General features: G+C 40.1%; 1 protein-coding gene across 6 annotated transcripts in view; it reads right to left on the bottom strand.

Moving 5' to 3' along the window:
• The window catches only part of CCNYL1 (cyclin Y like 1), a 43,607-nt gene that overhangs the window by 17,654 nt on the left and 12,815 nt on the right, over window positions 1–13,138 (bottom strand). For all 6 annotated transcript variants that reach the window (XM_072041115.1, XM_027461070.3, XM_021270440.4 and 3 more), the window contains 3 exons: window positions 4,319–4,393; window positions 2,023–2,057; window positions 332–432 (listed from right to left, as the gene is read on the bottom strand). In XM_072041115.1, coding sequence (XP_071897216.1) covers window positions 332–432; window positions 2,023–2,057; window positions 4,319–4,393 — 211 coding nt within the window. The remainder of the gene's footprint in view (window positions 1–331; window positions 433–2,022; window positions 2,058–4,318; window positions 4,394–13,138) is intronic.

Raw genomic sequence — 13,138 nt, 5'->3', positions numbered from 1 at the left:
ACTCACCCCAATACACAGTTTTAAAATCAAAACGCTTACACATTTCAACACTGGTTCAGTTTCTCAAGTGTATGACAACTACTCTGAAATATGATACATTAGCTCTGTAACAAAAGGAAAAAAAGAAAGGGAAAGGGAAAAAAGGGAAAAGAAAGTCCACTTCAGCAGTCATTTAATTAACTAGACCTCTACACCTTTTCCTTGACCAACTTGAATAATGATCCCATCACTGAAGTGTGAGACTACCTTTGGAACAGATACCAGCACAAAAATCCCAAATAAACTTAGCAGTGTGTTACTAAGCCCGTTATTGATAACAAATGGCTCTTACCACTTTATTGTGCTTCTAAGATTAGGTTGACTGACAGTGCTGTCATCTATAAATATTGTTGAGCATGAGCTGTATTTTTTCGTAAGCTGCCCTGGAGAAACCTTTGGGAGGAGGAAAAGAAAACAACAGGAAATAAATTCAAAAAGACTGATTCTGTAAGCTTTGGTTTAACCACAGTGAATACCGGCTTTACAGCTAAAGTAGCTACTGAGAGGTCTTTGTAGACGATTGCTCCTGGTGTGTAAGCTACCTCATAGCCATCAAGTTGCTCAGAATAAGCCTTTGTGCAAAATTGGCTTATAAGCCATCCCTTGTAATATACATATTTTTAGATGAGTAATTTTCAGCAGAATTAGCTGCAGCTAAAGCAGCCAAGTCCTTTGATTTTCTCAGTTCTTTCACTCCACTCTTGCCAGATCTGGTCTCGGCCTTTCCCTTATAAGATTTTCTTAGATTTTTTTTCTTTTTATATCCATCATCATTTTCTCCCTTCCTTTACACCACATCTTACTCCTTTACATTTCTGGTTATCCAATATCTCTTCCTGTATAGACAGTTTTGTGTTTTGAGTTCGTTTATATATTAGAAAAAAGTAAACCTCTCCCTAACATTTACTCTCTTCAGTCATGTCTTGGTTAGCATCTGAAATCTGGAAATAAACAACTGTTCTATTTTGTCACCTGTCTTAATGCTGTAGATTTTATACTTTAAGAAATTTTCCTATCTTATTGTAACACTAACTCAGGCTTCCCTGAGCATTTTTAGAGAATTCCTTGAACTCAGATATATCATCATAATCGAGAGAAGAGTTTTAATGTAGCAATTCAAGATGTATTAGTCTCTGCAGCCATATTTTTAAAAGCCATGTCTAGAACTACCACCAAAAACAATCCACAGAATCACAGAATCACAGAATTTCTAGGTTGGAAGAGACCTCAAGATCATCGAGTCCAACCTCTAACCTAACACGAACAGTCCCCAAAAATCCAATCACAGTTCACCTTGGTGCTGGCAGACTAAAGCTGGTATTATAAGGAGGGAGGGCTGGATAACCCCATAATTGTATTAAATACAATACATTTGAAATATTATCTTACTAGTAACTTATCAGTAGACACTTCTGCTAGGCAGCACTTTTAAACTTTGTTTTAGTATGTTCCATTACTAGTCATTTTTTTATCCACTTATTAATAAAAAAGATGGAAGATAAGTCACATCAAAGAAAAATATCCATGTGCAGAAGCAGCTTAGAGCATATTTTCAAACTTTAAAGCTAATAGCTTATTATTTGTTCATGCTGATGATACTGTTTGTTCTTCATTCTTTTTTATGCTGAATGTTCATCACAATAAGCCTTACAGTGATGCTCAAACAGTAAGTTGTTTAAGACTTGTCATCTCAGCTGAGAAATTAATCCAGTTTTATTTGTTTTAAATACCAACATAGGCAGTTTGACTTGTATTTTATTCCTTATTGTTTTGAAATGCTGAAGACTGATAAAAGAGAAAGCCATTATTATTCTTTTGTCATTAGCTACTCTATGCCCTGTAATACTATGCCTGCTTATTTATTTTTTATTTTTAAAGATGGGCAAAGATAATTAATTTTTATCTTGCTAAGAATGACTTAGAATGTATGCAGGACCATACACATACAACTACCACAGTTGTTTCTCTAAGAATTTTACTTACATGGTTGATGTGGTTACTCTTCCTCTTCTCTCTCACTAGAAAAATGGAGAAATAATGTGAACTTTTCTAAAATAGAATCCTGATTTACATTCAATCAAATCATCCTATTAACCTAGTCTTCTGAAGTACGTGAGCATTAGAAGTTTCTAATTTGACTGTTAGGTCTCTAGAGAAGTAAATTTTGAGCAAAAATGTGAAGTTTTATCAACCTAGCAAACTACGTACTACTTCCAGCTTTCCACATGTATGTTGCGGAATAACTACTGCCCATCACACTGACAGGAAAACGTCTCAGCATTGAACAGATGTTAGTCACTATGAAAAGCTGGGTGATTTTAAGATAGTTTGAATAGATAATGTCTAATATCAAACAGCAACCACTTAGCAAAGAGAAGTAAAACCACCACATAGCCAATTTGCCAGACACCTAAGAAGGAACTGAAGTGCCTTATGTACATGTTCTCTCTCTTCCCATTAGACAGCAGAAGGTAAAAAAGTTATTTCACTACAAAGACAATGCTGGCACAAACTACAAGTAGGTATTTATCAGATAACTGCAACCATTTTATTTAATCACCTCAGACTGTCAGACTTTTAAAGAAAATATCAAGGACTAGCTCCCAGCTGTAACAATAGCAGTGAAACAAAACACTACTGTTAGATGACAGCTGAGAGTTGCACAGGTAGTTTTAAAAGTGAAACAACCTATACAAATGTGGTCAGCCTGGACAGGTAACTGTACCTCCTGCTCCAACCTTTTGACCTTAAGGTATTACCACTTGCAAGAAGGACACATTCTCTTACACATTTCAAAAAATAACAAATTGAAGAGAATGTCAAAATTTAGTCTTTGTTTTTTAAAAAATAAAAAAAAATCTCATGATTATGATAACATCTCAGTGAGAGAGAACTTAAGGATATTAATTCTACTGATCCTACGGAAGTTTAACTAAAGAAGATCCAGTGAAATTACAAAATAAATCCTTATGTTTGATTTGTTGGTAAAAATACCCTGTAAAAATCAATTCATCCAACTAATATGAACTTCAGAGAGTAGTTTAATAGCTATTAACTCACCTAGCAGACCATTTTTCTGCATGAATACATGCATACACATTTCAGTACATTATAATTGAGGAATACTGAATCTGTTTAAAAGCAATACTACTCTCAACAAGGACATTCATATAGTTTGAAAGTTAAAGACTACTCAGTGAAACTACACTACAATGTTCAAGAACTACATCAACTTGTAGCTGCAACTTAAACAGAACTTGCCTATAAGGAGCCTGAAATTGGCAGGTCAGATCCTTCTGTCTGTTTGAAGGCCTCTAGAAAAGAGACCTACATTTCCTTGGTATCATCTTTTCTGGTGAATCATGCTGTTGCTTGTTTCCACTGCTTAGAGATTATCTGAACATTGTGAAGTTGATATAACTGACAATTTTACTACTTGCAATAACAGTATCAGCAGGACTGCAAGTGACAGACCTGTCAAAATAATACTACTTTTCTGTGGCAAAGCTATGCCAAAGTGGTAGACACACTGTAGCTTTCCATCAACCCAAGCATAACACTAGCTTAGGAAAATGCTTCAAACAAGAACCAGCTATAAAACAGTACAGAAGCATTCTTAAACTAGTATCTTAAACTCCTCTTCAGTTGCAACTTCAAATTTTAATACTGTAAAAATTATTTTTTATTTATGCAATATGAAAATGCCTCTGCTTTTTAACATAGCTACAGTACAGTAGTTATAAATAGCTATAGTAATTGTTCAAAATTGGCTTTCTGATTTAAATAAAGGATCTGCAAGGGAACTGGAAATCCCAATACATCCATGTTATTAAAAACAGTAATCAAGAGTAATTATGCTATGGAAACTATTCAAACATTTTAAAACAACATATTCAAAAGTAACCAATGAAGACTGATGGTTTAGGTTTACTATTCCTTACTGTTCATTCTTTTTAAACTTTTTAAGAAGTCCTTGGGTCATAAAAAAACACAAAACTACTTCTTGAAGCTTGAGTTACATTAGTGAAGTGATAAAGCCTTGCTCCCTCAGATTACTGGAATCCAGCTTCTGAAATCTCCTGCTATTTGAAATAACAAGTATTTTTTAAGTGTTAAGTAAATAGCCTATGAACACATTTCTGTGTAAAAGTGTAAGTTACTAAGCCTGTGCTTTGAAAGAATTAAATTAATTCAGGTATTCTTGAGGTGTATAACTAAAATAGGCAATTATTTTTTTCCAGTTTTCTTCCCCACTTTAATTGGAAAGAACTTAGCTTACCATCTGTTTGAGACTTGCTAAGGAAAATTGTGCTTGCTCTAGGATGATCAGATGGATTAGATTCCAATGCTAAATCTGAAAGAGAAAGGACAAAAAAAGGAAGACCATCAATAGAAGATGACGATTACTGCAGATTCCCACCCAGCCTTAAAATGTTCAAGCATGGTGATAGAATCAAGATTAGAAACGCATAGAACAGGTTCTCTAAAGCAAAATCTCTCTTTTGCCAAGACAAATAAAAAATTGTCATCTTCCTTTTTACTGGGAAAAAAATGCGGGCTTCTTTATACTGCCATGCAACTCTGAAGCAGCTTACAGTTCCCATCAAAACAAAATCTGGAAAGGTAGACCTCAGAAATGAATATATACCTTCAGAAGTCAGTATACAGCCCAGCATGTTAGGATAGTTTGATGTGGAGCCTGTGCTCAGTAGATAGCAGAAAACTAGAACTTTATAAAGATCTTAAGTTAAAAAATAAATAAATAAAATAAAGGACACTACAGACCTTACTTTCACTCTATACTTTATGTATCCCAGATGTCAGTAAACAATCTTTGTGGTCCTATACAAGAGCTTAATAAGTAACTTCGAGTGCTGCTAAATATCAAAACACATGTCTAACACTATTCTTTTCTTTTGGACTTTCAAGTAAAACTCTGCATAGCTAATAGTTACAGAAAAACAAAATGGTTTCTTTAATCCTTTGCTGCAGTGATGGCATCAGATGAGGATACATTACTCCCTTAGATTAAGATGGAAGTGATCACTAAAAAAGTTTGGACTGATCAATCCGTAAACATCATAATGATTTTTTTTTTTTTTTTTTAAATCTTTGACAGCAAAAGAAGCTGCTTGAGGAAGTCACAAACAGTCCAATTTCTGTGAGCATATCAATAGAACCATCTTGCTAATGCTATGATCCTGTACATCCCAGAAGGAGCAAACTCTCAGCAATTTACATTCTGGTCTCCACCTGTGCTATTTATGCCACACTAACCATAAAAGCAAGCAAGCTCACAAACTCGCACATTACTGTTTCAAGGCAGTATGCCAATACTTTTTTAAGGGTGTCACGACTGCAAAGTCATCTACAAAGCACCATCAACTTTTCATGAAAAAAAAAATATATATATATTAAGAGGTTTTTATGCACTGAGCCAACAGAGCTCTGATTAAATAGTAGACAAAGTATGCGCAAACTCTTGGTGCTGGAAGTCTCAGCTATGTGAATGTTTTGTGCTACTGCACCTAGCCCACAGCACAGCCACAGCCCTCATGCGTCAGCAAGTGAACGTCACTGTCAAAGTGCGTGTATGCCCGAGACTTCTCGTTCCAGATTCCCATTGGTACGCAACATCAGTATCTAGGCCTGGATATTTTCCAAGTACTTGGCTCACATCACTGATCTTAGTCCAACCATGTTGTTCTGACACTGGTCCAGGAAGCAGACCACTGTAATTTTGAATCTCTACTGTACAAATAGGGTAACCAACGTGTACTACAGAATAGGATGATTTTTCAGCCAGGAATTTCCCCCTCTCAAAAAAGGCCACAGTCAATTACAAAAGCATATCCTCTTGAGCAGGGTTGAAAAGCAAAACAGTATTTCAATTTCCACTTTACTGTGCTCATTCCTGGCATTCAATTAACAGATGCATGTATTTAATCACGTAGTTACAATGTAAGAAGCCCTAGTTTAGAAGTCCTAGAACAGAATTTACCTTACCACTTATACCTCAAGTACCAGTGGTACATACTTGATCTCTGAAAAAAATCCAGCATACAATAGTATGCCACACCAGCACATTTTAACTACTACTTATAATATTGCAACAAATAGCTTAACTTATTTAAAACTTGTCCACAATGTTGTAACACTTTTAAAATCACTTTTAAAAACACTTTTAAAAGGCAATATGGACACAAATTCTAGTTTCTAATGCTAGCATTCTATTACAAGAAAAAAAAAAAAAAAGACTGACACAAACCAAGGAATTCACTAATAATAGCAAATTTTAAACAACTTTTGGGATCTGAGAAAGGAGTTATTCAGGAACTGCATTATTTTACTAGACTACCAAATGACCAAAGTGTCATCACCAGATGGAAGAGGACTGCAAAATGCAGAATTAAAATACAGATTATTACATTATTTTTAAGTTTAGACACAAACAGAGAAAATCATTCAGAATTTATTTATTTACAAATTATCAGCAACTTTTAGAGAAACAGAGTAAGTCAGGTTAGAACAGACCTCAGGAGGTCTCCAGCCTACCCTCTTGCTCACAGCCGTGTCAGCTCTGAGGCTTTACCCAGCTGAGCCTCCAAAACCTCCAAGGGCTGGAAGGCTGCACAGTCTCTCAGGGCAACTTGTTCTAATGCCCACCTGTCCTCATGAGAAAAAGTGTCTCCTTGTGCCCAGTTGGAACCTCTCATTTCAACTTACATCCCTTGCTGTCTTATATTCCAGCCACACACCACTGGAAAGAGCCTGACTGCATCACCCCTGTGACTTCCCTGTAGGTACTGACAAACTCCTGTGAAGTGTGCCTGCAAGGTTTGGCCCTCTTTCCTTCAGGCAGAACAAGCCCAGCTCCCTCAGCTTCTCTTCACCTGTCTCCAGGCCCCTGAGGGGGATTAATGCCTACAGGGCCAGGGGACTCGCTACTGAATGGTGCAGAAGAGCATCTGGGGACTGTACACAAGACTTAAGTGATATTTAGGGGAAAGACAGAAGGCTGGGAAAGGGAGAGAACAAGGTAGACTGGGGAGGAACAAGCACAGGAAAAGAGAGAGAAAAAGGGATGAAAGTGGCATCGACTTGTAAACAGACTGCTGGTCAACATGCTTTCTCTGGCCAGGCATGGTGCCTGATCACTGCAGCCTGTCCTGTCTGTGCAGGTCCGAGCACCAGCAACTGGAGCTCAGGTCTGCAGGCCTCGGGGTTCACGTGTCCAGGTGTCAGCAACTGGGCAGACTGCGTGTCTACCACCGGGTTCTGGAGGGACCCATGCTGTATGTATGCATCTTCTCTGCTAATGGGCTTTCATCCTGATCAGCCATGGAGGAGAACAGGATGAGGCTTCTGATGCTGTTTATGCCTGTATGTCGTGTTTTCTGCCTGCACTGATCTGTATGGCCAGCTGTGTATGCATTGTGCACGTGTGCCTTTTGGGAAGCCTTATACGAACCTACAGCTGCAGCAGCTTCCCCGTTACCAGGCTACTGAATGTGGTAACTCCCAACATGACTGCATTTCTCCTTCCTCAATTCTGTGAGGTTCCCGTTGTCCTCCAGCCTACTGAGGTCCCTCTGAATAAGCAGCCTCCAGCATATTGACTGTTGCTCAGTAGGGTGTCACTTGCAATTTGGGTGTACTCCATTGTCTCATCCAGGTCACTGATAAACATTACAGAGGACAGTGGTTTTTTTTTTCAGGGAAGAGACAGTAAGAGTTAAATAGCACCCATCCTCTTTCACCCCAAAGAGAAATACAGTTAAAACACTGATTTCCCTGAAGTCTTGATTCACTTTGAAAGGACACTTCTTGATACAGCTTTCTTCTTGTGCTTTGTCTTTACATCCATCCTTCTTAGATATTAGAAGTCAGGTCTCAGGCAAAAAGCACTACAAGAAAAACACCTGCAAATACAACCAACTTTCATCCTGCACAAGAAGGGTCTGTAACAGGTGGCACTGTCGGATGTATCAAGGGACAGCATATTGACACAGTCACACAAGGAAAGCGTGCCTTCCTGAACCTAATCAGACACATGTGAAGAGAGGAACAGCAGTGAAAGGAAAATAGACTTCACTGGCTCCAGTTCCACAGTGGTTCTGCTAGGCACAGGATGCTTTCTGCTAGACAACATTAGGTGGATCAGCACCCACAGCACACCAAACCCACATCGTCACACAACCAGGTAGAGTCATGGTACTAGTGAACCCCAGAACACCCCATGCAGTTCCTGGTACAACACACTATAACGTGATCGGGACCAACTGTAACCAGGCTTCTTAAACCAAAATAACGTGGCATTAACAGAAACAGCACAGCTGATCTGTCTTGCATGACACTGGGAAGAAAGAAAGATGCATTTTATAGACTGCCTGCCCGTAGCTTCCCCCTTCTATGCAGCCAAAGAATTTCAACTCTCCTTGCTTTACTGTTCTCCCTGGACAATGCTTTTCTCCAAGCAATGGAAAAATTATCACATGGTTTGCTCCTCCCAAACTGCCCGTTTTGATCATGAAACAGCAAAAAGGAACAGCAATACAATTGATAAAGGAAACATAAGGCAAGAGGCAAACAAGGATGTGAGAAGAGGCAAAATGCAATGGGAAACACAGCAAAAGAAAAGCCAAAGAGATTAATCCACCTGCAACCACTTCGACTCACATCCAACCATAATTCCTAATACTTCATCTTCGTAGCATTTAAAAATCCCAAACTAAGATATCTAGCTTGAAAATAAGAATAAGTCTTGTTTATGAGCTGCATCAGAAGACATATGACAGAACACTCACTCTTCACAGGTAGCTAGCTGAAAAACAAAGGGGATGAGTGGCATGCCATGGGGTGAACAGAAATAGTAGAAATTAAAGCATGCTGAAACAGGAATGACAGAAGTGACAAAACACCATGATGCTAAAAGGCAAGAAAAAAATCCAAAACTTTGTTTTAATGGCTACCAACTCAGTAGAAGTCAAACATTTTCCATCAGAACCTCACACTTCATGACACTGAGGTGAGAAGGGAAGATTCCCACCAGAAATGCAGTCTGTGGGAGTGGCACAGAAATGGTGCCCTCCACCTCTCCAAGAAATGCATATCAAAAGCAGCCTCCCCCCCAGTTTCAGGGTACTACCAGCCCTGTCAGATCAACCCCTCTCTCTCCAATTAGAGCCCAGAGAAGACAAAACTCGCTTCCCTCTCTCGCCATCCTTGTTTTAAAGAATCATTGCAGTTTGCTTGCCCTCCAGACAATCTCAGCTACCCCTGCTGCTACACACAGATAAGGACACACAGCTCCCCTGGGGCAGATCACATTGCTTGTGAGAGCAAACCTCCGTTCTTAGCTCAAGTTCTTACGTCCTTTCCTTGACACAAAATCTGCACAAAGAGTACTTTTACTCATCTGTCACGTAAGAATGCATGTGGGTTTTAGGAATTTGTAATGCTAACTACTTTTCTACTGTCTTACACACCTCCACAGGTGATTTCTAACTACGAAGAGCACATTTTACATACCACATCATGTTACTTACATTATCTCCTGAATAAAGCTGACAATCACAGATGTCACTGTTACTAAGTAGCAGCCCTTCAAAGATTTCACTACTTTTGGACACTAAAATATTGTATTTCCTGTGACAGTTTTATCCCCATCCTCTGCTTCACTAGACAGCAATAACATTTTGATAGAGCACATATTTAAAGCATTAAATCATAAAGCCATTGCTGCTGTAAATTGAGTTTCTTCCCTTGCTCAGTGGGTTGCTAGTTTTGATTAATGGTTGAGCTTCTCTTATTTCATCACCTAACAGTGCATAAAATATGAGAGTTACTTAACTCACAATAAAGATTTAAGAATTAAACCAAATCAGACCAACAAATTTGCCCATCCATTTCACATAGCCTGTTACTCCTAACAATAATTTCACATAAAGTAATTGTTCTTTAAAATTATGTTACTATATTCCCAACAATTTACCTACCAAATTATAATTCTGGTTTCTAAATCCAACCTGCTTTGTTTACTCTGTGCCAACCACACAGAACATGCCACAGAACCAAGCACACAAAGGTTGCTTGCTTCCATTTGCCTTCCCCTGTTATGTCCTCAGTGACACACAGCTTAATCTATCTTTTCAATTTTCCACAAGTGGCTTCTTTCCCAGATTTGGGCAGAATTAAAACATTTTCATCTCTTGTTTATTCATCTTCAAGAAAATCTCTCTCTTCCATAAGAGGGACTCAAAATATATGAAACTTGCTGTTTTAGTAATTAAACAAGCAAATTTGAAAACATAAAGGACTCGATTTGTGGTATAGCAGTGCTTTTACGAACAACCAGCTCTAAGACAGGGTATCTATTTTGAGGGAAAATCTTGGTGAGGACTTAATCTTAACTAATACTTTCCTATATACAGGTCCTTTAAAAACACTCCTAACTCCCCACTGCCCAGAGGAAATCAACTATTTATTTAAGAAAAGCAACCAAAAACAACCTACACAGTTGGTGTTTGTTCACAGAGTGACAGAGTGGTTGAGGTTGGCAGGGAGCTCTTGAGGTCAGCTAGTCCAGCTCTCCTCCCCTACAGCTACAGCAGGCTGCCCAGGCCCAAGTCCATCAGGTTTTGAAAAGCTCCACAGACGCAGACTTCACAGCTCCTCTGGGCAACAGGTTCTAGAGGCTGACCACCCTCGTTGTTAGTTGGTTATTTCTACAGATCGTGACTTTTGCATTTCTTAAACTGCAGGAGGATCCACACTGCTTCGGCTGTCCCTTGCAGCCAACCCCAGCACGATCCTATCGCACACTGGTCACAGCCCCTGTCAGGGAAACGTGATAAGAGATCTATTCCACTGTACACAGTACCTACTGCTTCTGGACTCAAAGAAATTAAACTTCAGGCTGTGTACCTGCAAGTGTTACAATCATGTGCACACATTTTAACTAGGCAGAGCAGGATGCCAGGAGCACCCAAAATTCCACAGTGAAGGCAGGACCAGTGAGAAGGAAGGAAACTACATGTCTATAGAAGTGTATATTGGAAGTAGAAGGAAAACAATAGTTCACAAGTAAAATCTTAAAAGTAGCTAACATTTTGTTAGAAAGGTATTTCTGGACAGCATCCAATGTAGAACCATTAACAAAGCCAAGGAGGAAGAACTGCTTCCACACTGCCCGCTTTTCACTGCCCATATAGACTTTTACATGGATCACAATTCACTACCATGATAAGATAATGAAAAAAAAAAATAGGAGCTGTGGAGTTTCTGCTCTAAATCAAAATAAAATTTTGTAGTGGGTTTATGTGGCAAGGTTTTGGTAGCAGGGGGCCCTAGGGGTGGTTTCTGTGAGAAGGATCTAGAAGCTGCCCCATGTTTGGTAAGGGCCCCACTGCTGACCAGAGCCGAGCCAATAAGTGATGTTGTTTTTGCGCCTCTGTGAGAGCATATTTAAGACAGGGAAAAAAACGCTGCGCCACACAGCAGCTGGGAGAGTGAGAGGAGTGAGGAATGGCCTTGCAGGCGCTAAGGTCAGTGAAGAAGGAGGGGGAGAGGTGCTCCAGGCGCTGGAGCAGAAGTCCCCTGCGGCCTGTGGTGAGGACCATGGTGAAGCAGGATGTCCCCCTGCAGCCCATGGAGTACCACGGTGGAGCAGGGTTCCATGCTGCAGCCCGTGGAGGAGACCACGGTGGAGCAGGTGGCCCTGCACCGACGGAGGCTGCTGCCTGTGGAAGACCCCTGCCGGAGCAGATTCCGGGCCGGACCTGTAGCCCGTGGAGAGGAGCCCACGCAGGAGCAGGTGACCTGGCAGGAGCTGCTGCCCGTGGGGGAGTCAGGTTGGAGCAGTTTGCTCCTGAGGGATGGATCCTATGGTATGGACCCATATCTGGAGCAGTTCTGGAAGAGCTGCTGCCTGTGGGAAGCCCAGGCTGGATCAGTTCATGAAGGACTGCATCCCGTGGGTGGGGCCCCACAGCACAGGGGACGAGAGTGACCAAGAAGGAGCGGCAGAGAAGTGCTGTGGACTGACCATAACCCCCATTCCCCCGTTCCCCTGCGCCGCTCGGGGGGAGGAGGTGGAAGAGGGTGGATGGGGGGGGGAAGGTGCTTTTGGTTTCTTTCCTTTGTTTCTCACTTCTCTAGCTTGTTAGTAATAAGCAATAAATCTTACTATCTCCTTATGCCGAGTCTGTTTTGCCTGTTACAATAATTACTGAGTGATCTTCTCGTCCTTATCTCAACCTTTGAGCCCTTTTCATCATATTTTCTCCCCATTCCTCTTTGAGGAGGGGGAGTGAGAGAGCGGCTGTAGTGTAGCTCGGCTGCCCACTCGAGCGGAACCACAACATTACAACAATAAATTTTTCTACACTTTACACATTGAAGCAAGATCAACCTAACTTTCACTCCTAAATCCGTGCCAATAAGTTTAAGGGAAGCTTTATCCGCACCAACATTTTGAATGCATGCTGCCTTCCTTCTCACAAGTCATAGTTCAGAAAGGAAAACAGGTGAGTATCACAAATCCCTGTATCATGTAGTGTCTACAGGTAACACAACTATGACGCACTGTGCTGTGTGTTAGGTGTCACATGCCAGTCCATCAGGTGGCACGTTACATTTTCTCTCCTCTTCCAATTGCTGACATGGATGCATTAATTCAAGCTTCACATGAAGTTTGGGTTTTTATTAAAGTTAAAAGGGTTTCAACACATCTTTTGTGCCATTTGAGGCACAAGCTCAAACACAGTCGCTCTTTACAGTGGCTTTGTGAGTTCTCAGCTTACCTTCATTTTGTTCAATAAAAGAACAATAACTATCTGTATACAAAACATGTCCAATGGTTTTAGAGGAAAGCTGTTTTTGGCTTTGAAAGAAACCAGCATTCAAAAGTTTATTATCCAAGTCTGACTGACATGATCGATGACAAGCCAGTGTTACTTTTCACAGTGTAAAACAACAAAAAAATCAAAACCCAACTATGTTTGATTACTGCAGTGACTGAAGATTCTTTCAGAGTTCCACAGGCAAAACTGTGCTATACACGCACAGTTCATCAAGCACTGCAGAATGCTATCAGGTT

Source organism: Anas platyrhynchos, chromosome 7, assembly GCF_047663525.1.
Source record: "Anas platyrhynchos isolate ZD024472 breed Pekin duck chromosome 7, IASCAAS_PekinDuck_T2T, whole genome shotgun sequence".
NCBI lineage: Eukaryota > Metazoa > Chordata > Aves > Anseriformes > Anatidae > Anas > Anas platyrhynchos.
This window is presented reverse-complemented; position numbering and strand designations above follow the sequence as displayed.